The sequence below is a fragment of the Pan paniscus genome, chromosome X, assembly GCF_029289425.2.
Source record: "Pan paniscus chromosome X, NHGRI_mPanPan1-v2.0_pri, whole genome shotgun sequence".
Classification (NCBI taxonomy): Eukaryota; Metazoa; Chordata; class Mammalia; order Primates; family Hominidae; genus Pan; species Pan paniscus.
This window is the reverse complement of record NC_073272.2, coordinates 110,808,282-110,834,912: the sequence shown is the minus strand read 5'-3', so window position 1 is coordinate 110,834,912 and position 26,631 is coordinate 110,808,282. Positions and strand designations below refer to the sequence as shown.

Genomic DNA, 26,631 nt, shown 5'->3' with positions numbered 1-26,631 from the left:
TTTCCCTCTTAACACTGCTTTAGCTGTGTCCTAGGGATTCTGGTACGTAGTCTCTTTGTTCTCTTTGATTTCAAAGAACTTCTTGATTTCTGCCTTAATTTCATTATTTAACCAGGAGTCATTCAGGAGCAGTTTGTTCAATTTCCATGTAATCGTGTGGTTTTGAGTGAGTTTCTTAATCCTGAGTTCTAATTTGATTGCACTGTGGTCTGAGAGACCGTTTGTTAGGATTTCAGTTCTTTTGCTTTTGCTGAGGAGTGTTTTACTTCCAATTATGTGGTTGATTTTAGAATAAGTGCCATGTGGTCCTGAGAAGAATGTGTATTCTCTTGATTTGGGGTGGAGAGTTCTGTAGATGTCTTTTAGGTCCACTTGATCCAGAGCTGAGTTAAAGTCTGGAATATCCTTGTTAATTTTCTGTCTCGTTGATATGTCTAATATTGACAGTGGGGTGTTAAAGTCTCCCACTATTATTGTGTGGGAGTCTAAGTCTCTTTGTAGGCCTCTAAGAACTTGTTTTTTGAATATGGATGCTCCTGTATTGGATGGATATATATATATAATAGTTAGCTCTTCTTGTTGAATTGTTCCCTTTACAATTATGTAACGTCCTTCTTTGTCTTTTTTTGATCTTTGTTGGTTTAAAGTCTGTTTGGTCAGAGACTGGGATTGCAACTCCTGCTTTTTTTTTTTTTTGCTTTCCGTTTGCTTGGTAAATTTTCCTCCATCCCTTTATTTTGAGCTGGTGTGTGTCTTTGCACGTGAGATGCATCTCCTGAATATAGCACACCAATAGGTCTTGACTCTTTATCCAATTTTCCAGTCTGTTGTTTTAATTGGGGCATTTAGTCCATTTAAATGTAAGGTTAGTATTGATATCCGTTAATCTGGTCCTGTCATAATGATGCTATCTGGTTATTTTGCACACTATTTGATGCAGTTTCTTCATAGTGTCATTGGTTTTTATATTTTGGTGTGTTTTTGCAGTGGCTGGTACCAGTTTTTCCCTTCCATATTTAGTGCTTCTTTCAGGAGCTCTTTCAAGGCAGGCCTAGTGGTAATGAAATCCCTCGGCATTTGTTTGTCTGGAAATGATTTTATTTCTCCTTTGCTTATGAAGCTTAGTTTGACTGGATGTGAAATTCTCAGTGGAAAATTCTTTTCTATAAGAATGTTAAATATTGGCCCCCAATCTCTTCTGGCTTGTAGAGTTTCTGCTGAGAAGTCTGCTGTTAGTCTGATGGGCTTACCTCTGTAGGTGACCTGGCCTTTCTCTCTGGCTGTCCTTAACATTTTTTCCTTCATTTAGACCTTGGAGAATCTGATGATTATGTGTCTTGGGGTTGATCTTCTCATGGAGTATCTTAGTGGTGTTCTCTGTATTTCCTGAATTTGCATATTGGCCTGTCTTGCTAGGTTGGGGAAGTTCTCCTGGATAATACCCTGAAGTGTGTTTTTTGGCTTGTTTCCATTCTCCCTGTCTCCTTTATGTACTGCAATCAATCTTAGGTTCAGTCTTTTTGCGAAGTCCCATATTTCTTGGAGGGTTTGTTCATTCCTTTTCATTCTTTTTCCTCTAGTCTTTTCTGCATGCCTTATTTCAGTAAGGTGGTCTTCAAACTCTGATATCCTTTCTTCTGCTTGGTCGAGTCGGCTATTAATACTTGTGTATGCTTCATGAAGTTCTCGTGCTGTGTTGTTCAGCTCCATCAGGTCATTTATGTTTCTCTCTAAACTGACTATTCTAGTTAGCAGCTCCTCTAACCTTTAATCAAGGTTCTTAGCTTCTTTGCATTGGGTTAGAACATGTGCCTTTAGCTCAGCATAGTTTTTTCATTACCCATCTTCTGAAGCCTACTTCTGTCAATTCATCAATCTTACCCTCCTTCTAATTCTGTGCCCTTGAAGAGACATTTGGAGAAGAGGAACTCTGGGCTTTTGGGTTTTCAGCATTTTTTCATTGATTCTTTCTCATCTTCATGAGTTTGTCTAGTTTCGATCTTTGAGGCTGCTGACCTTTACATGGGGTTTTTGTGGGGGCTCTTTGGTTGTTGTTGATGCTGTTGTTGTTGCTTTCTGTTTGTTTGTTTTTCTTTCAATGGTCAGGTCCCTCTTCTGTAGGGTGGCTGTCTTTTGCTGGGGGTTCACTTCAGGCCCTATTCATCTGATTCACTCCATGCCTAGAGATGTCACTCAAGGAGGCTGGAGAACAGCAAAGATGGGTGTCTCTTCCTTCTTCTGGTATCTCTGACCTCGAGGGGCACAAACCTGATGCCAGTAGGATCACTCCTGTATGAGTTTGTCTGACAACCCCTGTTGAAGGGTCTCATTCAGTCGGGTGGCATGGGGAACAGGACCCATTTAATGAAGCACTTTGTCCCTTGGTGGAAGGGGTGTGCCTCACTGGGGGAAAACCCACTCATCTGGGCTGCCCTGATTCCTCAGAACTACCAGGAAGAAAGGCTAAGTCTGCTGGTCTACAGAGACTGCAGACCCCCTTACCCCTACAGGTTCAGGCCCACGGAGATCAGAGTTCTGCCCCTGAGCCTCTGACTAGAGTTAATAAAGTTCCTGCAGGGAATCCCCACCCAGTGAGGAAGGATGAGTCAGGGTCAGGCCTGAAGAGGCACTCTGGCCACAGTCTGCCACAGCCAGTGTGCTGGGCTGTTGGGGACATGTCTTGGGACCAAGCAGTACAGCTCCCTGGCTCCAGCAGGGGAAAAGTGTGGCCTGGAGCTATAGAGATGAGTGCTGCCCTTCCCCGACCCAGGGAGCTAAAATGTTTGGATTTTATTCTATCAGTGATGGGCAGACTTTCAAGGGTTTTAAACAGAAGAGTGATATTCCTGATTAAAATTGTAAAATACTACTCTGACTGCTTTATGCAACACAGAATAGGTATTTGTGGGGCATGGGGAGGGCATGCTGCCTAGAGAACAGTTATGAGGCTATGTTGTAGTGTATTTTAGACTAGTACCATGACCAGGGAGAGGGAGAAAAGTGGCTCCTAATGAAAAATGACTCTCAGGTTTCTGGTTTGGGTAATTGTGAGAATTGTGCCTTTTCTTTAAGATAAGGAAAGCTGAAGGGAAGTAAAATATGGAGGAGAGAAATAACAGTTTAGTCTTGGGCATATTAAACATGGGATGCCTATCAGACAAGCAAGTGGAGATATTGAACAGGCAGTTGGATGGATATACATGTCTAGAGTACAGGGGTAAGAAGGACCTGGAGATATCAATGTGTGAGTATTCAGTATATATATGGCATGTGTCTTAGTTAATTGTCTGTTGTTTATAACAGATTACCTGAAGCTGGGTAATATATAAAGAAACATAATTTATTTCTTACAGTCCTGGAGGCTGTGAAGTTCAAGATCAAGGGGCCAAATCTGGTGAGGGCCTTCTTGCTGGTAGGGACTTTCTGCAGAGTTCTGAGGTGGTATAGGGCATCACATGGCAAGGGGACTGAACATGCTAGCTCAGGTCTCACTTTCTCTTCTTATAAAAGCCATCAGTTCTCCTCCCATGATAACTCATTAATCCATGAACCCATTCATCCAGAGCCTTCATGACCCAATCATCTCTAAAAAACCCCGCCTTTCAATAATGCCACACTGGGGAGTAAGTTTCAACATGAGTTTTGGAGGGGACAAACATTGAAACCATAGCAATGTGTAAAGCCTTGGAGCTGGATATGATCACCTAGTAAAAATATGTAAATAAAAAATAAAAGAGATGTAAGACCTGAGCACTGGGGCTTTCAAATACTGGAAGTCTAAAAAAGGAAAAGAATCTAGCAAAAGAGATTGAAGCAGAAGGAAATTCAGGAGATGGTGATCTCACAGAAGCAAAGAAGGAAAAGTATTTAGGGAAAAGAACTCGATCAACTTATATCCAGTGTTGCTGATGGGTTGAGTAAGATGAGGCCAGGGAAGGACCATTGGATTTGACAACATGGAAGCCATTATTGGCCTTAACAAGAGCAGCCTTGGTGGAGCAATGGGAATGGAAGCCTGATCGGATTGAGTTGAGAGGAGAATTACAAGTATGAAAGAAAACATAAAATACCATAAATGTGGAAGTGTTTCAAAAACAGTAAAAATACCATACAAATGTAAGTGCCATTGTTATTATTTCAGCACAGATTTTAGGGAAGTTCAGGGCATTGAATAAAGAGATCTGTGCAAAAAAAAAAAAAAAAAAGGCACTACAGAACCAAGGAACTTGTTGCGCAGGCAAAAATGTTGTCATAAAAAGCCCACAAGTAAGGCTTCAAGATAACCCCAGAAACATGAGTTTGATAAAAAAAAAAAAAAAGTCAGGATTGTTTCCGAAAGGTTGCTGCAGTTCACCAAGCCAACTCTGTGTCAACCTCTGACTGGAGCTGGTCCAGGGCTGGTAGGTGGGAAATGTTCCAAAATACGAGTAGCAGTAACATTTAGAAAAAGCCTCATCTGTTATGTTTACTGAGATTTTATTAACTCATTTTGCAAAATTTCCCTGCCATTCTTGATAGGCAAGGCACACTGTTGGCAAGACTGAAAAATCAGTGTGGTTTGTGTTCCTTGCCACAGTGTTTCCCTCTTCTTTACCACTCTGGCCACTCCTCCTCATAGACACTCTCTGCCCTCTTCACCCTGAATTCCACCAATAGATAACTCTATGTTTTGCCTGTGCAGAAGGTTGGCAGGTGAGTCTAGGCAATTAATTGTGCTGTGCACAGCTTTGGAAAATCAGAATGCCTTACTGTAGTCAACAGGATGCAACTCTTCCTAGGGCTGTTAAGAAAAAGGTACCTACCTTTGTTTTGCAATCACCTCTGCCAGGAATACCTCCATCAACCTATATCCCACTCATCCTTCAAGACTCAGTTTTTCTCTGTGAAGCCTTCCCCAGTTCATAATTAGAATTGTTCTCTTTATCTTCTGTGCTTCCCTTGTTCTTTGCATCTTTATAGTAGTGCTAACAACAGCCTGCCTTATATTCCAATTATTTGTGTAATCCTGACTTGCTTATTATGTTGTCAACTCTTTGAAGACATGGCCCTTTATTACACATTTCTGTATCTCTTACAGAGTTCCTTTGCCCTAGTAAGTGCTTAATGTATCAATATTAGTAGAATTGAACTTTTGAAGAAAGTATTTTACAAGTTAAAAGTGAGCATCATAGATAATGTGAGCAAGACCTTACTTCTCGAGAAAACATTTATTTCTGAATAGTTAGGTAAGTGAAATGTAGAATCTACTAGAACCAGGCATGTTCAAAAATGAACTGCCAGCATCCATAATATGTGGATGGAGAATCTAATCAAGCTTAAATCAAGTCACACAGTGAAGTTTCTATTTGCAGCTAATAGACTCAAACTTCTCTGACACCGTGATCTGTTGTCTCCATTTCCCCATGTGTACTTTGACATTTAAGCCACTGGACTATCCATATAATCTATCATTCACGCTAATGCACAACCAAGCTGGCTTCCCTTCCCCCAACACCTGCTGGTTTTTTTTTTTTTCAAAGGAAGAGCATTGAGTTAATGGTTCAATGTTAATGTGAGTTGATTTTATTGATTTTGTCCTGGAAGTTGATTAATTATAATGGTAGGTGTCATGCCTTTGTGTTCTCTTCCCTGACTTAAAAATCCAAGTATGATTCATACTGAAGCTGATGTCAGCAAGACCTTTGATCCCTGAGGATGCTGTAATGCTGTAAGTGATATTATGATGATTATTATATTTACTATTTCTGTTGCCCCCTTGTAATGGAAATTATATCTCAAAAAAACTAACTTGGAAAATCATACATGTGTAATGTTAGCTAAGGTGGACTTTGTATCACATTACCTCCATAGAATTTTAAAAAGCAGGTGTTAAGTGAGTGTGAGTTTCATTTGAGAATTATTTCTTATATTCCATTCTTCTTCTCCTCCTCCTTCTTTTCCTTCTTCTTCTTCTTTCTTTTCTCCCTCCTTCTCCCTCTCCCTCTCCTTGTCCTCCTTCTCCACCATATACTTGGTTATTGTTACAGTAATGAATAGGAGTTTTGTTGTCCATAGATTAAACATATCCTTAAAGAAGCTTATTTTTTCAATCCAGTAAGATGTTCTAATGCATAGCAGGCATTGATTAGGACAAATATAGATTTTCCTGTCTAGGCTATAGATATGCCTTTCAAGTCAGTGCTTTAGGATAATATGTTCTTTCAGGCAATTGAGTTATTTTGTCCTGAATTGAAGCAGAACACCTGAATGCTAGTCCCAACTCTGCCATGAGCCAGCTGTGTATCTTTGGGACACTTCGACTCTCTGCGCTTTGAGTTCTTCTTATTTAAGATGGAGAGCATTCTATTTTCCCAACCCTGTAACAAAGATGGGGGGCTGCCGTGTCTCAATAGCCAAGACATTTAGAAAAGCTGGGTATCCACATGCACAAAGTGCATTTGTCTGCATTTGGGAGCCAGTAAAATGTGGAATGGGATCACACAAAGACATCTGATGCTGAACAGCTGGATTGTAGCATGATTGTGTTTGAAGCCAGCCACACCATTGTGAGTCTGTCAGAAGCACAGGGGACTTTGCCTTTCTTAGAGGCTCCCCCAAAGAGGGGTTATCCAAAGGCTTTTCCCAAAGCCTGGGTGTGGGTAGAGAGGCTTGTGGTTGTAGGAGGGTGGATCATTGTAACAGCAACCCCTAGAGCAATATGTAAGACATTATTGTCCTACAATAGGATATCATGGCATGTGTCTGAGATGGCTGCTTTGGAGCTTTTAGGTTTTCTTCTTAGGAAGCAATTTCCACAAATACCTCCAAAATGAATGCTCTGGTGACTTTGCAGGGAAGGTTGCTGTTTGAAGTATTTACTAAATTTTTTTTACAGCTATTAGCTAGTTTCAATTTTCTATTTCTTTTTGAACTAATTTAATTATTGAGACTTTTCTTTCTTTCTTTCTTTCTTTCTTTCCTTTTTTTCGGAGTCTCTCTCTGTTGCCGGGCTGGAGTGCAGTGGTGTGATCTCGGCTCACTGCAATCTCCGCCTCCCAGGTTCGAGCAATTCTCCTGCCTCAGCTCCCCCGCCCCCCCAGTAGCTGGGATTACAGGTGTGCACCACCACGCCGGACTAGTTTTTTGTATTTTAGTAAAGATGGGGTTTCACCATGTTGGCCAGGATGGTCTCGATCTCCTGACATCGTGATCCACCTGCCTTGGCCTCCCAAAGTGCTGGGATTACAGGCGTAAGTCACTGCACCTGGCCTAGACTTTTCTTTAAAAATCATCCATTTCATTTGTTTTCAAACTAATTAGCATAGTTATGTGAAGGATAGTTTCTGAATTCACATTATTTCTACTTTTCTTGTTCCTAAATTTGTATATTTGTGTTGCCTTTTAAAGTCTCTAAATGCTAATCTCCGTTGTCTGCCGCAATTGATTTCATCTTTCTTATTCCTACTTTTCTGTCTTTGTATATCCTTACAAAGCCCCTGAATGTTCCTGTTTCTTACCTTCTTTGCATGCAGCTGAGGCAGAAACAGCCCTAAGTAAATTTTCACTATGTGATAAGCTCTCTACAAGGAACCACAGGAAGATATAGAGGAAGGTATGAATTTGGCTGTTAGATTCAGAAACCTGCGATCCGGTGGGGAGAACTAAGTGAGTCCTCATGAAAATACAGGCAGGTCTTGAAACAAAGTGCCAAATCCTTGAGACCACTAACAGAGGGACACTCACAGGTGAGGTATTCCTGACTCATGACCAAAAATAAAGTCAGCTAGTCAGGGTCAAAGGCAGCCTCAAATAGGAAGATATGGCAGAGATCTTCAGGGTCAAGGATGTGGCGGCAGGTAAATAGTTCAGAGATATTTGGTGTATCAGAGTTAAGGGCTCTGTGTTTTATTGAGCCAAGGTCCAAGATATTGGTAGGAGGTCTGCAGCTAGGCTCAAAACCATGTAGCCTCTGTCATTGGATCCACTACTAGGACAATATGCAGGATGCCTATTGAACTAACAGTGCTAACCAGTGACTAGGGTCATTTGGACATGGTAATCAATAGCTGTCACAACACCAACAGATAATCCCATCCTAGTACTCATGACACTAAATTGAAATGCTCTATTTCGATGTATCTCACCTCATCGGACTGTGAGCTCCATGAAGTCATATTCATCTTTGTCTCCCCAGTGACTGATCTATATGTAAGTGCTTTGTATTGCCAAGTGGTTAAAAGGACAGGCTTTGAAGTTAGATAGATCTGTGTTTATTTGGCTTCATTGCTCTCCACCTGGAAAACTTATTGTCTCTGGGTCACAGTTTTCTCAAGCCTAAAATAGTAATGACAATAAATACTGACTTCTAGAGTTTCTTGTGAGGGTAAAATGAGATGACAGATTTGGAAGTACTTACCAGAGTGCCTGTCACAGAGTAAGCATTCAATTAGTTGGTAGCTCTGATTGTCATTCTGTGATCATGGAATGAATGGATGAAGGACAAGTGGGCCGAAGAAAGGTGTTGGCCAATTTGATGAGGTCAAGACCCAGGACTGGAAAGAGGCTTAATGAGAGTGACCCTGCAGTCCTTCAAGTCGCCTTCTCTTCTCTGGGCATCTCTTGGATGATTGGGAGGCTGACACTATGGGGATAATCTTTAAGTATATCTCCTTTTGTGTAAGGCTTGCAATCGTTTTGATTGGGAAAACAGGGATTGAGTTAACCTTAGGTGGGGGTGATGTTATTAATATAAATATTTTTCTAATGTAACATATTGCTCTCTGCACCCAGCAAGCTGTTGTTAGTTTGTGAGCACCATGCCTTTGGAAAGCCATTGCTGGCAGCTTGAATGGGAAACTTAGAACAATTAGAGGCTTTGAACACTTTCAAACTAAGAGGTGGTATAAGCATGTTTTGACTTTATGGTTCCTCCAGGGGTTTCCCTGATGTGCTGGACTAATTAACAGATGTAATTAGGAAAGCTGAGAAGTGGGGAGACTGCAGGAAGCAGCATACTTTCCCAGGGACCCTCATCTCTTTGTGCAGAAAGGGGGTTGGGGAGACTGTCTGTCTGTTGTGGAGAAGCAGTAATGCTTAGGATGCTAGCAGGCATGAGGGTCCTGGGAACATGGCTCTACTAGTAGAAACTCAGGCCTATTGGGACCCATTGCTCATGATGAAGTTTTCCTCTTCTGGTTTCACAGGAAGAAATGGTATTCTGGGCCACTACCAAGTTTTCGGCCAGCTTTTAGCAAAAGTTCAATTTTTGTGTGTCCAAAGCAGTTAAGAAATGATGTCCTTCTTTTAGAACTCATTCAGATGAAGCAGCACATTTCCACTTCTGGGTCAGCTACAGTCAGGCTGCAGAAGATTTTTCTCATCTTCCTTGGCCCAGTCCCTTGCCCTAGAGTTGGGCCAGGAGCTTCCCGTCTTTGAGGCTCTGAGAAAAGGTGACATTTATAGGGCCATCTGCTGGTTGACTTTTCTTCAGAAAAGGGCATTCCATTTGTACATAGTCTCAGTCTTACTCTTGATGCAATTGAAAGTACCATACATGAAACATGGATAGACAATGGTACTCAGTATATCATCCCTCACTAGGGGTCATGATTCAGACTATGAATGTGGTAGGTGTTTTAAGAAAGAAAACTCCTGGGAGCTGAAGATGATGGCCTAGATGGGAAGCTTTTCTCCTTGTCAGTGTAGTGTGAGGTTCATTGTCACAGGACCATCATATACAATCAGTGTTTCTGCTTTCTCCATAGGTAACTTGTCTCCATGATTTCTTTGGTGATGATGATGTGTTTATTGCCTGTGGTCCTGAAAAATTTCGCTATGCTCAGGATGATTTTTCTCTGGATGAAAATGGTAAGCATAACCACTGGGTTTTATTGCTCCATTGTTCTCTCCCCTTCTATCCTTTAGGATTTCCATGGGTTTGTATGGTGTGGAAAACATCTATGCATGATCCTTCAAGGGCTTATAATGTTAGTCTTTCTCCTGTATATTTGGATACATGGGTCATGACCCATGTAAGACTGAAAGACTGACTGGATATCCCAGAGTCCCAGGCTCCAAACTCAATAAAACTCACTATCTGCCCCAATAGTGACCATATTTCTTGAACCATATATTGTGTCACATGGGATAACAGGCACAATCAGACCACAGGAAGGAATATTTTCAGTCAGAACTTGGATATTGTACATATCCTTTTTTCTCCATTCAACGTCCTCCAACTATTTAGCTTGTGATTATGGTTCCAATTTAGAGAGATTTTTCCACAGTATTCTTAGTGTCAAACCCTTTTCACACCATCAGACTTGCTGCCCCATTCGTCTGCCTTGTGATTCAGGTTTACAGAGGGTTGTTAATAATAAGAAGGATCTAATCGTCTTCCCATCTCCCTTTGTTTGAGTCCAAGCTCCAGGTATACATTAAAGGTTAATTAGCTCACGCAGCAACAAGGGTAGAATGTGATGCTGATAGAAAGATACATTCAGAGCATATTTCCCATTTAGGAGAAGCAAAGTGTGAAAAAAAATCAAAGGGAATTTTGCTAATATAGACTTTATAAACAACTCAAGTGACAAGAACCCTGTAAGAGGTGGCATTTCTGCTGTGTTCCCTTTAGGAAGAAGCAATGACTATAGAATAGCTAAACAAACCTCAGGTTATGTCCAATTTCCTATACCTTCTGTATCTTCAGCTCTGGACAGTGATCACTAAAGGTCACCAACCAAAACAAGAAGTGAAACAAACAAAAAGGGGCTTTCTGCTTAACTCAGTTTCCTAAAATATTCAATTTACCAGAAAAGCTCCTCTAATCTTTCTGTTCAATTTATATTTCAATGCACCTTTAAGTAGGAGGCAACAAGAAAGTGTTTAAAGGAAAGGAAGGACTATATCCTCTACTCTGCTGTTTGATTCCCCTTTGTGCATCACAGCACAAGGTTGGAAAAACTGTAGTAGAAAGAGCACTAAACTGGAACTCAGGAGACTTGACTTTTAGACCTTGTTTTACTAATTTCTTGTTTTGTGGCCCTAGGCAAAGGGGTTAAGTTTTTTGTACTCTCATCAGCAAAATGAGAATAATAATCCTTCTAATAAATTAGCACTATTAGTGCCCAAAATGACCATAGAAGGGGATGCTGAGTGACCTGCATAGAAAGGGTGTTCCAAAGGTGTCAGACTGAGGCTAGGGCAAATACAAGAACATTTGGCAGACTCTCCCACACACCAGCAAGCTTTCTTAAGTTTTTAGTGGCAGAGTCACTCCTGGCCCATTTATTCATTAACCCCCCATAAGGGATGGCAATAACATACATGGGAAATCGAAAAGAACTTGATAAATGCAAGATGGTGGTGGTCATAGTGCTTATTTATATAAAGTGACATGATATCCATCATGTGTCTATCAACGTGTGGCATGTAATAGTAAGTGGTAGCTCCCTACCTCTCCTTCAAATTACTCAATGGATGTTTCATCTGTGTAGCTGTAACCTCTGAGTTGTTAATCTCTAATTCAGGGAAATTAATTAAACATTATATCAATAGGTGCTATTCTGAGACATAGCTAGCTTGTCCATAAATGATTGAATTGACTATTTAATTGCCTACTTGACCTGTTTATGGACTCTTGCCCTTGTTTTCGTAATTCAGGGGCTTAAACACCTAGCTTAGCCCAGGTGGCTTTTGAAGGTTTCCCTAATGCCTCCCTCCCCAGAACCATGGCTCCTACTAATAATAAGGACCACATTGTAGTCCTGACCCATTTAGGTCCTTTGGCCTGTGGTGGTTATTGCGGTTTCCAGAGGCTGATAACATGCTGAGCCTGTTTTATCCTCTACTAAGCTGTCTGTGTCCTTTTGCCCCAGAATGCCGAGTCATGAAGGGAAACCCATCAGCCACAGCTGGCCCAAAGGCATCCCCAACACCTCAGAAGACTTCAGCCAAGAGCCCTGGTCCTATGCGCCGAAGCAAGTCTCCAGCTGACTCAGGTAACGACCAAGACGGTGAGTGCTCTTTTCCTAACTGTGCACGCTGACTTCATTTATGGAGGACAATACTCTCTGCATGCAGAGGAATCAGTTCCTCATGAACACCACTGTGTCTCCATGAAATCCTATTCTATCAATTCAGGGACTAAAACAGTCAAACTTGTTTGGAGTCATGGAGGCACAGCTACAACCATTATTCCATTCAAATGGATGCAAACCAGAAGCCTGGCCCATGTCTATGCTTGCTGTAATGCTTATTTTCATGGTTGTCATCATTTTCATCATCTTCAACATCATGTGGCAAAAACATATTCAATGGAATAATCAAATTAACCATAAACCTGAAATTAAAAATCAGAATCAAGAAAAAGAATATAAAAAACAACACCCCAAAGTGTCAACATAGTTGACTCACTTGAGCTTCAAATTTGACTCTGAAGTAATTAGAAGCCAAAACAAAAAGGGAAACAAGTACACTACATATATATGCCATATAAATAGGGGGACAAGATAAATTGTATAAACCTCACAACTGGAAAGTAAAGCACAGACCAGTTTCTAAAAGAAAACAAAGACATTTGCCATGGAAGATTCTATTTAGTGGATAGTGAGTTATCTAAAACATGTGGTCTATTGATCACTGCCAACCCATGAACTATTTATTACCAGTCAGTCTGTGGCAAGATTAGGAGCTTGTGCCAAATGTAAATAAACTATGCCATTAAGCAAACCATTTAGCTCAGCTGCCTTTTTTTCAGAGCCTGATTTTATTGATGAAGGCAGCAGTATGTTGATTTGCATTCTGATGTGAACCCTATCTTGTCTTGGACCCACAGTTTGAGTGACACTGATCTAAGAGGCAATGTCTTCCATTCTTTTATAACAAATATCAAAAATAAAAGGCCTTAGAAGTCCAAGTTCAGAAGCTTAGATTTATGCACAATTTGAGGTTCTTCACACTAAGGAAACTATATGGTCCAAAATACTTATACATTTGTCATCCCAAGGCTCAGAATTTATCATGAGAATTCTTGCAGTCTGAGAGCCTTGGGAAAACAAAAGGGCCCTTCAGTTTGGGGCATCATGAGTAGCCTGATGGCTATGAAATGCTGGTGCCAAGACGAATAGCCTGTACTGCCTGCATCAGACTGCCAGGAGCATGCATATTACCAGCCATCTCTTTATTCTTGGGTTGAGGAAATTAAAGTATGAAAAGGCAACCCAGGCTTTTAGTACTTCCATGTCTTTGCACTCCCTGTTCCCCCATACCTGGAATGCCATCCTCTAACCCATCAGCCTTCTTTGCTTGAAAACTCCTATTCATCCTTCAAGACCTCACATAGAGATAATTGTTCCAGTCTCTGCAATACCATAGCATGCCATTCATATCTTTGGGGTAATATTCACCACACTGTGTTGTCAAGTATGTGTTTACCTGTCTACTTCCCCAATTAAATGCTGAGCCCCTCAAAGGTAATGTGGTAGGTTCATTTTCATATCATCAGTGCAGAGCATAGTGCCTGGCCCCTAGTAGATGCTCCAGTAATATTTGTGAATAAATAGATGCACAACAGTACCTATTTTACCCAACATGGTGCTAGAGACCAATCAAGCATTTAGATAATGTTTGCTGAAGAAATAAAAAATACATGTGCCTTGATGCTATCTTGTTCAAATGTACAGAAGAGCACATAAATCTATATCTAAGCAAATTTATATTGCTGAAACTACAAAGACCTAGGTTTTAACACCTGGGCTGAGAATAAAATTTGACAGTTTTTAAGCAGAGACTTGCAAAAAATACACTTTAAAACACTTGGTCAAGATTAATAAAGTCTGGCAATAATTGCTTAGCTAATCATTTCTCAGAAACAGCAGTAGCTATTTCTGGGATTTCTAACCTGTATTACTTGTATCCTGCTGTGAAACAAATTCATTACCCCAAAACTTAGTGGCTTAAAGAAAAGGCATTTTTTTTTTATCTCACAGTTTTGGTGGGCAAGAAATTCTAGAGTGTTTTATCTAGGTGGTTCTGGCTCAGAGTCTCTCATGTGGGTATCATTAAAATATTAGTAGGGGCTGCAGTCATCTGAAGGCTCAACTGGGGCTGTAGGATCCACTTACAATATGGCTGTTGGCAAGATCTCCTACCTTAGTTTGTGATCCAAGAGAATGAATAAAGAACAAGATGCATTGCCTTTTGTGATCTAGTCTCCATAGCCAACACTGTCACTTCTCCTTTATTATATTCATTGGAAGCAGTCACTAAGTCCAACCTACATTCAAAGAGAGAGGAACCAGACTCTATTTATAAAAGGAAAGAGTGTTGAAGAATTTGTAGATCTCTTTTTAAACCACCATATAACCCATCAGTTAGAAATTCTCAGGTGGTATCAGCTTGAAGTAAATAGATCCTCTTTGCAGACTGCATCCAATTGGTTACCCAGCACACATGAACAAAACTACCTATAACTACACAGTTTAAATATATGTCAAATCATTGATCTCCAGAATGCCACCTACAGAATTTCCCTTCTACAAAATATGCACCTCACTGACTCTAAAATATCAGAGATATAACATGAATATATTAGAACTCAATGAATATTTGTCAAATTGAAGGGAGTTACAATATAAGAGATCCCAACCCAGGCTTTGGCAGGCAAGATCTGCTCTTGCTTTTTCATAACTCCTTCACTAAAAAAAAAGAAAAAAAGAAATGAGGATTTATTCCAACCCACACGATAAACAGAGTAACCAATTTGGGTGTATGAGGGGAATTTGCTTGGCAGATAGCAGAATTACAAATAACCTCTGTTTCCTACCACCAATCTAACATGGTGTTCTCAGTTTAAAGAATTGGAATATTCATTTATATTCTGATGTTCATGAACATAAATGAAGTCAAACCCTAGTCTAGACAATCTTTATGGCAATTGCCAGAATGTTTGGGCTCATCTCAGATAATGTGTCTATAGCCTCCTCATGATTCCAACCCTGAAGGGCTGTAACATAACCAAGCCCATTTCATGGGAGTTTGTTTAAAGCCTAGTCCAAGGCATCCATTCAGTGAACATTCCATAAGGGCAAAGCTGATCTCAGGCAAAACAGTACCTTAGCTAAAGTTTGGATTTGCTATACCCATTTTCCCCTCTCCACTTCCACCTCACTCAGGACCATTCCAAGCTGGGACGAGGAGATTGGTAAGATATGAAAGAGAAGAGGGAGATGACTCTCTAAGAAGTCCCAGCTACGCCACTTCCTAGCTTTGTGATTTGTGCAAGATTTTTGCCTTTTCTGAGATTCGATATCATCGTTAGATAATTCAGAATTTGAATCTCTATAGATAAGGATAATTTTCCATTGTTATCAGTTATTTACAATTTACAGAGTTGTAAAATAGCTCCCACAGAAACAAAAGTGGATAACCAGAATGATAAGCTATAGACAGTGCATACTTTTCATATGGCATAAATTTCTCCTTACAGACATTTGAGATTTAAAAAGTAACAATTGTTTCATAAAATGTCAATTTTTTTTAGCTGTTAGCCAGGGACATGTACAGGTTAAAATACACTTAACCAAATGATAATAGGTTAGGTGGGGCAAACAGGCTTTGTTCATTTCTAGGACATGGTAGTACCACCCTGTTTCCATCCTGTGTTAGTCAGTCTTGGATGTGGAACTTGTGAACAGATTTATAAAACTTCTTTCAACCTGAGTAACAAAAGACTCTTAGAATCCAAGTCTATGGAAGATAGACCAATGGAAGATTGTCTTCCTTTGAAGACAAAAGAAAGACCAAAAGTGCTCCTCTTTAGCAGGAATTCTAACCAAATGAAACATTGGCTGGGTTCAGGTTCAGTTTAAGGAATGTTTTGATGTTCTACTTCATTGGAAAATATACAGATTTGATTCTGGTTTGAACAAGTTTGCTAGATATCTATATCTATATCTATATGGTCAAATTCATGGTTCAGTTAATAGCTAGGTTCATTCTGACTTGAGGTTTAGTAAATTGATGCTATTTGGTCTGTAATTTGTGCTATAATTTGATTCTTTATTCCTTAGTCTTTAGACCTTAAGTTGTCCCTTTCCTGTTCTGCCCCATGAATAAATCAAATCCTTCTACTTTATTTCCTTCAAGTTCAATCCTCACTTCTGCCAATATTGAGTTTGCCCCAAATGGAATGTCTGTTGCTAAGCCCTAAACTCAAGTTAAGTAAGGATTTGGTTGTCTATATAATATTTCTGTAAGGAGCTCATTTTCACCGGGCAGAACTGATGGACTCTTAGAATCCAAGTCATATTAGCTATGTCTGTCTTTAAATCAGGCCATGGAACTGTGGTAAAAAGATAAAATCTGAGCCCAGGAGGCTCCTATGGGATATTTGAAAAAAGCTTATGCAGTGCCACACTTTGATTAACCCCGGACTTGCCATTTTGATGAGCGAAGGTAAGCCTGGCTTCAGAACTAAAGAAAGACATGTCTCTCTCTGTTTCCATTTCAGCCATTAATGTGTTAATTTTCCCTTTATGTAACTTTGTCCCCAGTTGAATTGAATTGAATTAAAAGGACAAAATAGCTAGTTGCTGGGAAGGAATCTTTCTCTTTCTTTCTTTTTTTTAAGGAGCCCCCGAAGGAAGCTAATTACCCACCCTGGTAGGCTGAGAGAATTGTAATGTGATAATTAGTTTGCTATTCTTCAACAGTAAGTCATTGTTGTAGCAATCCAATGTTCTCCATTCCCCTTCCCCCAACTCATGTGCACCTATTTCTGAAAGTCCGACCTTTTCCGTTCCCAAATTCATAAGAAAGAAAGCCTTCTCTAACAAAATATACAGCCTTTAGAAGGGGAGGTCAAGGGACACAAAACAGCAGGGTTCATGAAAGACCTGTATCCCAGGGTCCTTCTTTTCTGAAACTAGTAGGCTGCTTTGGGTTGCCTAAGATAGAGGGACTTGGTCATTCTGACCTTCCTGAAAGTGACTGTCTAGACCAGCTCTGCTCAATAGAAATAGAATGTGAGCCATAAATGTAAATCATGTATGTGATTTTACATTTTCTAGTAGCCACATCTTAAAAAGTTAAAAAATGGGCAAAATTAATTTTGACATATTTCATATAATGATATATTCAAGATATTATCATTTTAACATATAATTAATGTAATAAATTACACATTCTTTGAAATTGAGTTGTATTTTACACTTACAACGTATCTCAGTTCTGACTAGCCGCACTTCAAATGTTCAACAGCCATGTGACTATTGGCTACTGTTTTAAACAGCACAAGAATACCTTTCTTCTCTAGCTAAGAGAGATTCATGATAACAATCTTTTTACGTGAATTAGATGCTATGCACTTTGCAAAATATTTCCAAATCTATTACCTCAGTTGTTCCTCATAATTGCACTATGAATTAAGTTGGAAATTGATAATTATCTTTTTTTTTCATTGGGGAACTAAGATACAAAGTTTAGGATCTTGGGATCTTCCATGTCACACATTACTTAGCACCCAAGAGCCAGAACCTCGCTCTCCTGACTTCCCAGCAAGCATTATTCGCAGTGTCCCACTGACACACAGTAGTATGTGGGATGTGCTGTCTGGTGAATGCAAAGGTCTACGTTGGATGGTCCTTGCTTCTTGGCTTCTTTTCCCCTTCTCCCATCTCCAGGCTAGGGAGGTGGAAAGGCAAGGGGTGGGTTGGTGTCTGTGTCATTTCCTTTGTGCTGCTTTGAGCAAAGTCCCACAAGTAATTAGGTGCCTTTCAGTGCTACAGAGCACTGAAACAAGACAGCTTAGACATTCCTTCAGCTCCCCTAGCTCCCCTACCAGCAACTCCAAAGGGAAGTGGTGTCCTTGACAGAGCTGTGGGAAGAGAAAAACTTCCCCAGTTCCTCCCCCAATCTGATTCTTCTAAAACCTGCTTAGAAAATGATTGGAGCAAGCAGTATAGTGGGTGCCAGTGAGCACCCCATAGTGCATGGTATATGGTGATATTTCCCTACATGAGTCTTATCAGCCAGTCTTGGCTTGGGACTTGTGTTTACATACAACTGAATGTGCAAAGTACCCCTCTAAAGTACTTAGTAGTGCTAGGTGCTATGAAGAAAAGGGATGTTAAGATGAATTCCCTGCCACTAAGAAATTTATGATTTATTTGGGTAACCAGTATACATGTAAATTTTAAAAATATATTTACAAATACTTATATAGCTCCTATTATGTGTCAGGCAACTGTTCTAATCGCTTTACTTGTAGTAACGAATTTAATCTTTACAACAACCTTGTGAGGCAATTACTATTATCCCCATTTTGCAGATGAAGAAACTGAGGCATACAAAAGTTTAGTGACCTGCCCAAGATCACACAGCTAGTAAGATGATAGAACTGGAATTTAAACCCAAGCAATCTGACTCCACAGTCCACAATTTTAACCACTGAACCATTAATGCCATGTTAATGGTAATAACTTATTTAAATGCAAAATGCATAATAGATACTGGTAGTAAGTATTATGGGAACTATTGGAGTTCATGGGAGAGAGCTCATTAGGGACTAAGGTGCTAAGGGAGGAATTCCTGGGAGAACTGGAACTTGAAGAAGGGCTATATGTAAATTGATAAGGAGATGGATACTTCTGGCTGTCAGGGAAGCATGAACAAAGGGGCAGAGGTGGTGATGAATATGGCTTATCAAAGGAGGCTCTTAACTCTACCTCTCCAGCCCCGATCTTCCTTCTGGATGTCAGACCCATAATGCCTACTAAACAATCCTGTGTATATGGCTTATATGTGACAAATACAAGCTATCTAAAAATCAAAAGCATTTCCACCTCCCATCTCTTTGTCTGACAATAGAATTATCATGCTTCCCGGGTTCAACACCCTGGTGCTATTTTTGACTTCCCACTCATTAATCCTGCATACCCACTGTGTGCTGTTGTTATCATTGTTGGACATGTGAACCATCTCCATGTGACTTATACAGCAGTCCTTTCCTTTCTCTTATGACCTGATGTCTCGATTATTTCGCAGACTCCTTAGCAATATTTCTGCTTCAAATCTCTGTCCACTTATCCATGTGGTGTGGTGCCACCACATTTCTCATCCTAAAACACCATTTTCATCGTGCTACTTCCCTGCTCCAAAACTTTCAGTGGCTCCACACTGTTCATTGACCAACACAGCTTCCCCTGCCATAATAATGCTGAGAGGGTAAAAAGAGAGAAAAGGATAGGGCCAATCATTTTGCTTTGGGGAGCACAGCAGTAAAATGCAAAAAAAAAAAAAAAAAAAAAAAAAAAAAAAAAAAAACAGAAATAATAGGCTTCACCTAAGGAAAGCTTCGATTATCTGATACTTGACCAACTAGCCAAAGAACTAGCACTCAGCCTACATAGAATGATATCTCATCTCTTGTGGACTAGGATTTCCTAACTCAGTGCCTATAAATTGAATACTTACTCAGTGCTAGTAGTGGTGGTAGTAATATTGATAGAAAATACAATTTATTGAACTCTTTTCTATGTGGCAGGCACTTAGATAAGCATTTTATGTATAGTCTGCCATGTAATCATCAAAACAGCAACAATTGAGATAATTATTATTCAAATATTACAGATGGGGAAACTGAGACTCAGAGAGGTTAGGTTAGCCCCAGGATCACAAATCTAGGAAATGGCTAAGCCAGGATTTAAAACTTTGACTGATTCCAAAGCCTGTGTTCTTTTCAGAAATTAAGAACAGTGCAGTTTATCCTAGTCCCTGCACCAGGAAAACCAGCAGTCAGCGTTGACAACAGGCTAGCTCCACCAGAAACATGTTCTGTTTCTCAGTAGGAAATAAATGTTGACAGCATTGTCAACCCTGAGAAAACAATTCTGGCACTTCCATCAGCCCCTCTACAGATGTCCTCTTCTTGAGGGAAACTCATCTGTGTCAAAATATTGCAGGATTGGGTATATACATTTGTTTTGTAACAAGGAAGACTCTTACTTCTCCCCCTTATTTAAAGGATTCATAACTTCATGCTGTCCAAGATTCCGTAGGAAATATATTTAAAATTCAAATTCCATCTTCTGAAGTTACAGTGTCTCACAACCTACAATTGAATTTGGCTTGAGAGCAAACCCTATGATCAAATCATTGAAGAACTATTCCCAGGCTCTCAGTTCTTGCTCCCCTAAAGGATGGGTCTAGGGAGAGGGACAAAAGCTTTTCCATTGAGCAGAAACAATTAGCCAAAGCAATCCAGACACCCTGCCCAAGGGCTCTTTGGAATGTATTTGTGAAAACCACAGGGTCTGTCTCTTCACCTTGTTCTGAAGTAAGTTGAAACCACCTTGGATCCACTTGGATGGCCTTCCAGGAAAACTCCCTCTATTTGTAAGGGGAAAACAAGTTATCTTTGGACTGGAATGAATAAAATCTTAGAGCATCTCAGTATGAGAAAAATGAGGAAGTGGCAGAATTGTGTGTTGAGATCTCCCTCTGCAAGGCATTAGGGAGTTACAGAACACAAGACAGAAAATGAATCACTAGAAGTTCACAGTGGGAGGTATGCGGTGTGCTAACTTTAAGGAAATTTTGAAATAGAATCTGTGAGCAAGTCCAGAAGCCACTATCCAGTGAGAAGGGGCAGAGTTTATACCATTTACGCAAGTCATACCCTCTCTGAGCCCCTATATCCTTGTTAATTGAAAGGAGACTAGTAATACCTGGCCACCATCTCTTAGAGCTATCAGGAGAATAATGTGAGTTCATGTATGGTAAAATGCTCTAAAAATAACTGCAGAAAAACCGCTGAAATTATAAAAAGGGCTCTGAAATTATTATCATAGCTCTTTTGATAAACTGGGGTTGTTTTCAATGAGCAATATTTCAAAATGACATCAAATAAAAACCACGAGGCTTGATTTTGAGTTGGGCTCAAATGTTGGGCTTAGGATGGGAGGGAAAGCCAGGGCTAAGTGAATGAGCATTAACTTGGTTTCGTCTGTGGTCAAAGGTTGGGAGAAAAGTAGATGCCAAGCTGTCCCTTTATTTTCTGTACCATTCTGGTCATGCAAACTTGAGCCCAGAAAGTATAATGACTCATGTAACCTGCTGCCCAGGCAGCTCTATAATTGCTACACCTGGGGTCTCTTATGCCCAACTTGTACTCAGTTGCTTCCTAGTTTCCAGGAATTGGTCCAGCCTCCAGACAAGGGTATCCGCAGTTTGGGAGTTTAGCATCCACTCTGCCTGGCTAGTGACCCCACTCTGTCCTTGGCCACTCGCACCAAAAACTGGACTCTCTCATTGTTCTTTGGGAACTAACCTCTCCCTACCCCATCCACACACATACCCCTTATTCCTCATCCCCCAGGGACCCATTTTCCCCCATATATTTAAATCTCTGTAAATCTAGATAAGTCAGCCTAGTTTCTTTACCAACCATCCTGTTTGGGCTTGTCCTGTTCCATTCTGACAGGAAAGGCAGACAGAGCCAAGGAGCTAAAGATGAGTACAAAGGCAAGAACAGGCATAATCATTCAGAGGAGCCAGTGAACCAAGACTGCAGGACCAAGCTTGGCAATTGTGCTGCGTAGCTGAAGGGCACCAACTGAGAGGGTTGACAGACAGGGCATAGATACTATCTTCCCAGAGAACTCTGTAACATGAGGGTAGTTACATGTCATGCTAATGCTCTGTCTGCTATTGTTTTATGACACTGTGTATGATACCCAGCTGGTTCGGTGAATGAAAGAAAGCTCTTGCTAACCACTTTCTAAATCTAAACCAGACAAATAGTATAGAAGCCCTGAAGATGGGTGTCAGCTCTGGTGTCTATCTTCTTTTCATTACTTTCTCTTTTCTCGGCCACAACTTTCACCCTCCTCCCTAGCCTCCATCAGAAAATTGTCACAGGAAGGAATTTCAGAAGCAATTATTATTATTATTTTTTAAAGAGCCTATGTTAGCAAAAACAAACAAACCATATAGGCTTTGGAATCAAAGAGACTTACATTCAAATCCTGTATTTGCTACCCCTAGCTGGAACATGTGTGTGCATGTGTGTATGTGTGTGTGTGTGAGAGAGAGAGAGAGAAAGAGAGAAAGAGAGAGAAAGAAGAGTGCCTGACCCATCATAGACACTCAATAAAGAGTAATTTTTATCCTATTTTTGTTGATAAGATTGAAAAGATGGCCTAGGAGATAGAAAAGTTTTTGATGCCCCTTGTTGCCAAGGGGAAAAATGGACTATAAAAGAGTTGAAAGAGATGAGAGAATTTGGACCATGTATAAATAAAAGGTCAGAACAGTGAGACAATGCTGTGGTTCTGAGAAGGGAAATGAGAAAGAGAGACAAGTTAAAGAAGGAGAAGATCCACCAAGGCATTTCCTAATTGCCGCTTAGAAATGAAAGCTCAGAGACAAGAGCTAAGGATGGTTAGCAAAGAAGAATAAAGGAAAATGAAGGATATCAAACAGTGGTGCCATTTCTAGCCACTCTTAAAATGAAATGTGGATCTACATGGATTTACCAATCCAAGGACACAAAGTTCATCAGACCCTATTTGTATTATTTCCTGCTGCTTCTTTTACTTGACATTTATGTGAATTGGCTCTAGAATCCATGTCAAATGGCACCTTTCCAGATTTTTTTTCCCACAGAATCCATAGACAAAGTGTGCACTTGAATACATTTTATCTAGTCTGTAAATGTAGGGCCTCCTTTAGCTTGTAATGAATCTACATTTAACTGTGCAAGTCTACATTACTTAATTTCTCTATGTCCACTTTTGGATTTCATTCTACCAGGGAACTCTGGGAACGTCTGACAAAGTGTCTGCATTTTTACAACAGTGCAGTGAATGGTAGTTAAATTATTAAAAGCTGATTTCCAAAATGCTTGTTGAATGTTGATAACAAAATTAAGTCCTTTATTTACAGACAGCTTAAGATTAATTCTTAATTTTAAAAGGGAGAGGAATGGGTGGAGGGGAATTGGGAACATATATAAACGTACACATATGCAGAGAATATATAGAGAGGCATATATGGAATATGTACTTATGTACTGCCCCTAAAGTTACTGAGTGAAAATGTTTCAGAGGATACTGACAAAAGACCTAGAAGTTGCTGAAGAGCCTATGCATTCAGCTCTGTGGCCAATAAATAGAAACTGATTCACATGGAGACACGCTTGTGCTTAACAATTTTCCACACTTTGGCAAGGCCAGTGGACTCATTTTTAGCTAGGTAAGTGTGTAGGTAAAAAAGACAGTTCTAATATTGAGGGTATAGCAGCCATCCCTTTATAGCTTGGCTAACAAATACTGGGACACTAGAATCTGTAAAGTATATAGCAATCATGTAAAACAAAATGCCAGAGGAGAACTTACCGGGGTTGCCCACTACTCAGACTTTATGGCCGAGGTCACAGCTCTTTTGGAAGAGTTCTATTGTGTCAGCTCATATAGGTCTCCAAGATTGCTTCTTACCTTGAGTGCTACAGGCAGGTCCTGCTGGGGAAGCCCTCAGGCACTGTAGGTGGTCCATTAACTGTTTCAACTATTAACTCCTTCATTTCCTACAAAGAGTAATTGACTGCTTTGCCCCATTGCGACTCCACAGACTCTTGCCTTTTCCAAAGTGCATTTGTTATTCACAAAAAAGCCTAGTGCCTTGACAAAGTCTAGTGCCCACATTCTTGGTGCTATTTGGCACAGGTCATGTTCTTTGGGTGGTTGTATGTATGTATGTTCTTTGGGTGGTTGTATGGTATATAAATACACTACTCTATGCCTATCTGGCCTCTAGGTCCCTATCTACCATGGTGTTCATTCTCTCCCTCCCCTGTGGCCTTAGTGAACCATCATCATCCCTCACCTGGATTAGTGCAATGTCTTCTAACCAACCTCTTTGCTTCTACCCTACCCCTTCCCACTCTACCCTCAGTCTTAACCAACCACAGCAGCTGGAGCTTTAAAATGCAAATTTGATCATATCACTTTCAGCTTAAAATTCTTCTGTGACTCTCCTTCAGAAACCAAATGCAAACTTCTTAACAGGCTACACAAAAAGGCCCCCAGGGGCTGACCCTTATCCTCTGTCTCCAGCCTCATCTCCTGAAACTCTCTGCTGGCACCCTGTGCTTGAGCCATTATGAGTTACTTGCACTTCTGTAAACATAATGTATTCTCTCACACATTCATATCTTTGTCCCTGCTGGTGCATTTTTTTAACTTTTATTTTAGGTTCACGGATACATGTGCACGTTTGTTATATAGGTAAACTGCATGTCATGGGAGTTTGGTGTACAGATTATTTTGTTAACCAGGTAATAAGCATAGTACCTGATAGGTAGCTTTTCTGATCCTCTCCCTCCTTCCACCCTCCACCCTCAATTAGGCCCCATTGACTGTTGTTCACCTCTTTGTGTCCATGTGTTCTCATCATTTAGCTCCCACTTATAAGTGGGAAATTAAGTATTTGGTTTTCTGTTCCTGTGTTAGTTTGCTAAGGATAATGGCCTCCAGCTTCATCCATGGTACCGCAAAGTACATAATCTTGTTCTTTTTCATGGCTGCATAGTTTTCTATGGTGTATATGCACCACATTTTCATTATCCAGTCTATCATTGATGGGAATTTAGGTTGATTCCATGTCTTTGCTATTTGAATAGTGCTACAATGATTATACACATGCATGTGTTGTTATGGTAGAATGATTCATATTCCTTGGGGTATATACCCAATAATGAGATTGCTGGGTCAAATGGTAATTCAGTTTTATTATTATTATTATTATTATTATTATTATTATTATTATTATACTTTAAGTTTTAGGGTACACTGAGGTAATTCAGTTTTAAGTTCTTTGAGGAACCACCACACTGCTTTTCACAATGGTTGAAGTAATTTACACTCCCACTAGCAGTGCATAAGCATTCCCTTTTCTTTACAACCTTGCCAGCATATTATTTTTTTACTTTTTTTTTTTTTTTTTTTGAGACCGAGTCTCACTCTGACACCCAGGCTGGAGTGTAGTGGCATGATCTCAGCTCACTGCAACCTCCGCCTCCCTGGTTCAAGCGATTCTCCTGCCTCAGCCTCCTGAGTAGCTGGGATTACAGGTGCACGCCACCACACCCAGCTAAGTTTTATATTTTTAGTAGAGACAGGGTTTCACCATGTTGGCCAGGATGGTCTCGAACTCCTGACCTTGTGATCAGCCTGCCTCAGCCTCCCAAAGTGCTGGGATTACAGGCATGAGCCACCGTGCCTGGCCAACTTTTTATTAATAGCCATTCTGACTGGTGTGAGATGGTATCTCATTGTGGTTTTGATTTGCATTTCTCTAATGATTAGTGATGTGAAGCATGTTTTCATATGCTTGTTGGCCACATGAATGTCTTCTTTTGAAAAGTGTCTGCCTGTTCATGCCCTTTGCCCACTTTTTAATGGGGTTGTTTATTTCTTGTAAATTTGCTTAAGTTCCTTATAGATGATGGATATTAGACCTTTGTCAGATGCATAATTTGCAAGTATTTTCTACCATTCTGTAGGTTGTCTGCTCACTCTGTTGATAGTTTCTTTCACTGTGCAGAAGCTCTTTAGTTTAATTAGATCCTATTTGTCAATTTTTGCTTTTTTTTTCAATTGCTTTTGATGTCTTCATTATTAAATCTTTGCCAAGTCCTATGTGCTGAATGGTATTGCCTAGGTTATCTTCCAGTGTTTTTCATTTAAGTCTTTGATCTGCCTTGAGTTAATTTTTGTATATGGTGTAAAGAAAGGGCCCAGATCCAACCTTCTGCATATTGCTAGCCAGTTATCCTAGCACCATTTATTAAATATGGAGTCCTTTCCCTATTGCTTATTTTTGTCAACTTTGTCAAAGATCAGATGGTTGTAGGTTTGTGGCCTTATTTCTGGGCTCTCTGTTATGTTCCATTGGTCTATGTGTCTGTTTTTGTACCAGTACTATGCTGTTTTGGTTACTGTAGCCCTGTGGTATAGTTTAAAGTCAGGTAATGTGATGCCTCCAGCTTTGTTCTTTTTGCTTATCCTTGCTTTGGCTATTTGGGCTATTGTTTTGGTTCCATATGAATTTTAAAATAGTTTTCCCAAGTTCTGTGAAGAATGTCATTGGTAGTTTGATAGGAATAACATTTAATCTGTACATTGTTTTGGGCAGTATGGCCATTTTAATGATATTGATTCTTATTATCCATGAGCATAGAATGTTTTTCCATTTGTTTATGTCTTCTCTGATTTCTTTGAGAAGTGTTTTATAATTCTCATTGTGGAGATCTCTCACCTCCCTGGTTAGCTGTATTCCTAGGTATTTTATTCTTTCTCTAACAAGTATGAATGGAATTGCATTCCTGATTTGGCTCTCAGCTTGGCTGTTGTTGGTGTCTCGGAAGGCTAGTGATGTTTGTGCATTGATTTTGTATCCTGAGACTTTGCTGACATTGTTTATGAGATCAAGGAGTTTTTGGGCAGATAACTATGGGGTTTTCTAGATATAGAATCATATCACCTACAGAGATAGTTTGACTTCCTCTCTTCCTATTTGGATGCCTTTTATTTACTTGTCTTGACTGATTGCTCTGGCCAGAATTTCCAATACTATGTTGAATAAGAGTGGTGA

The 26,631-nt window shown here is 40.0% G+C and overlaps 1 protein-coding gene across 3 annotated transcripts in view; it reads left to right on the top strand.

Moving 5' to 3' along the window:
• DCX (doublecortin) overlaps nt 1–26,631 on the top strand; it is a 117,970-nt gene that overhangs the window by 69,835 nt on the left and 21,504 nt on the right. For 2 of the 3 annotated variants that reach the window (XM_008975553.3, XM_034949550.2), the window contains exons 4-5: nt 9,744–9,846; nt 11,856–11,993. In XM_008975553.3, the coding sequence (XP_008973801.1) occupies nt 9,744–9,846; nt 11,856–11,993 (241 nt within the window). The remainder of the gene's footprint in view (nt 1–9,743; nt 9,847–11,855; nt 11,994–26,631) is intronic. The other variant, XM_057301072.1, reaches the window with a different exon arrangement.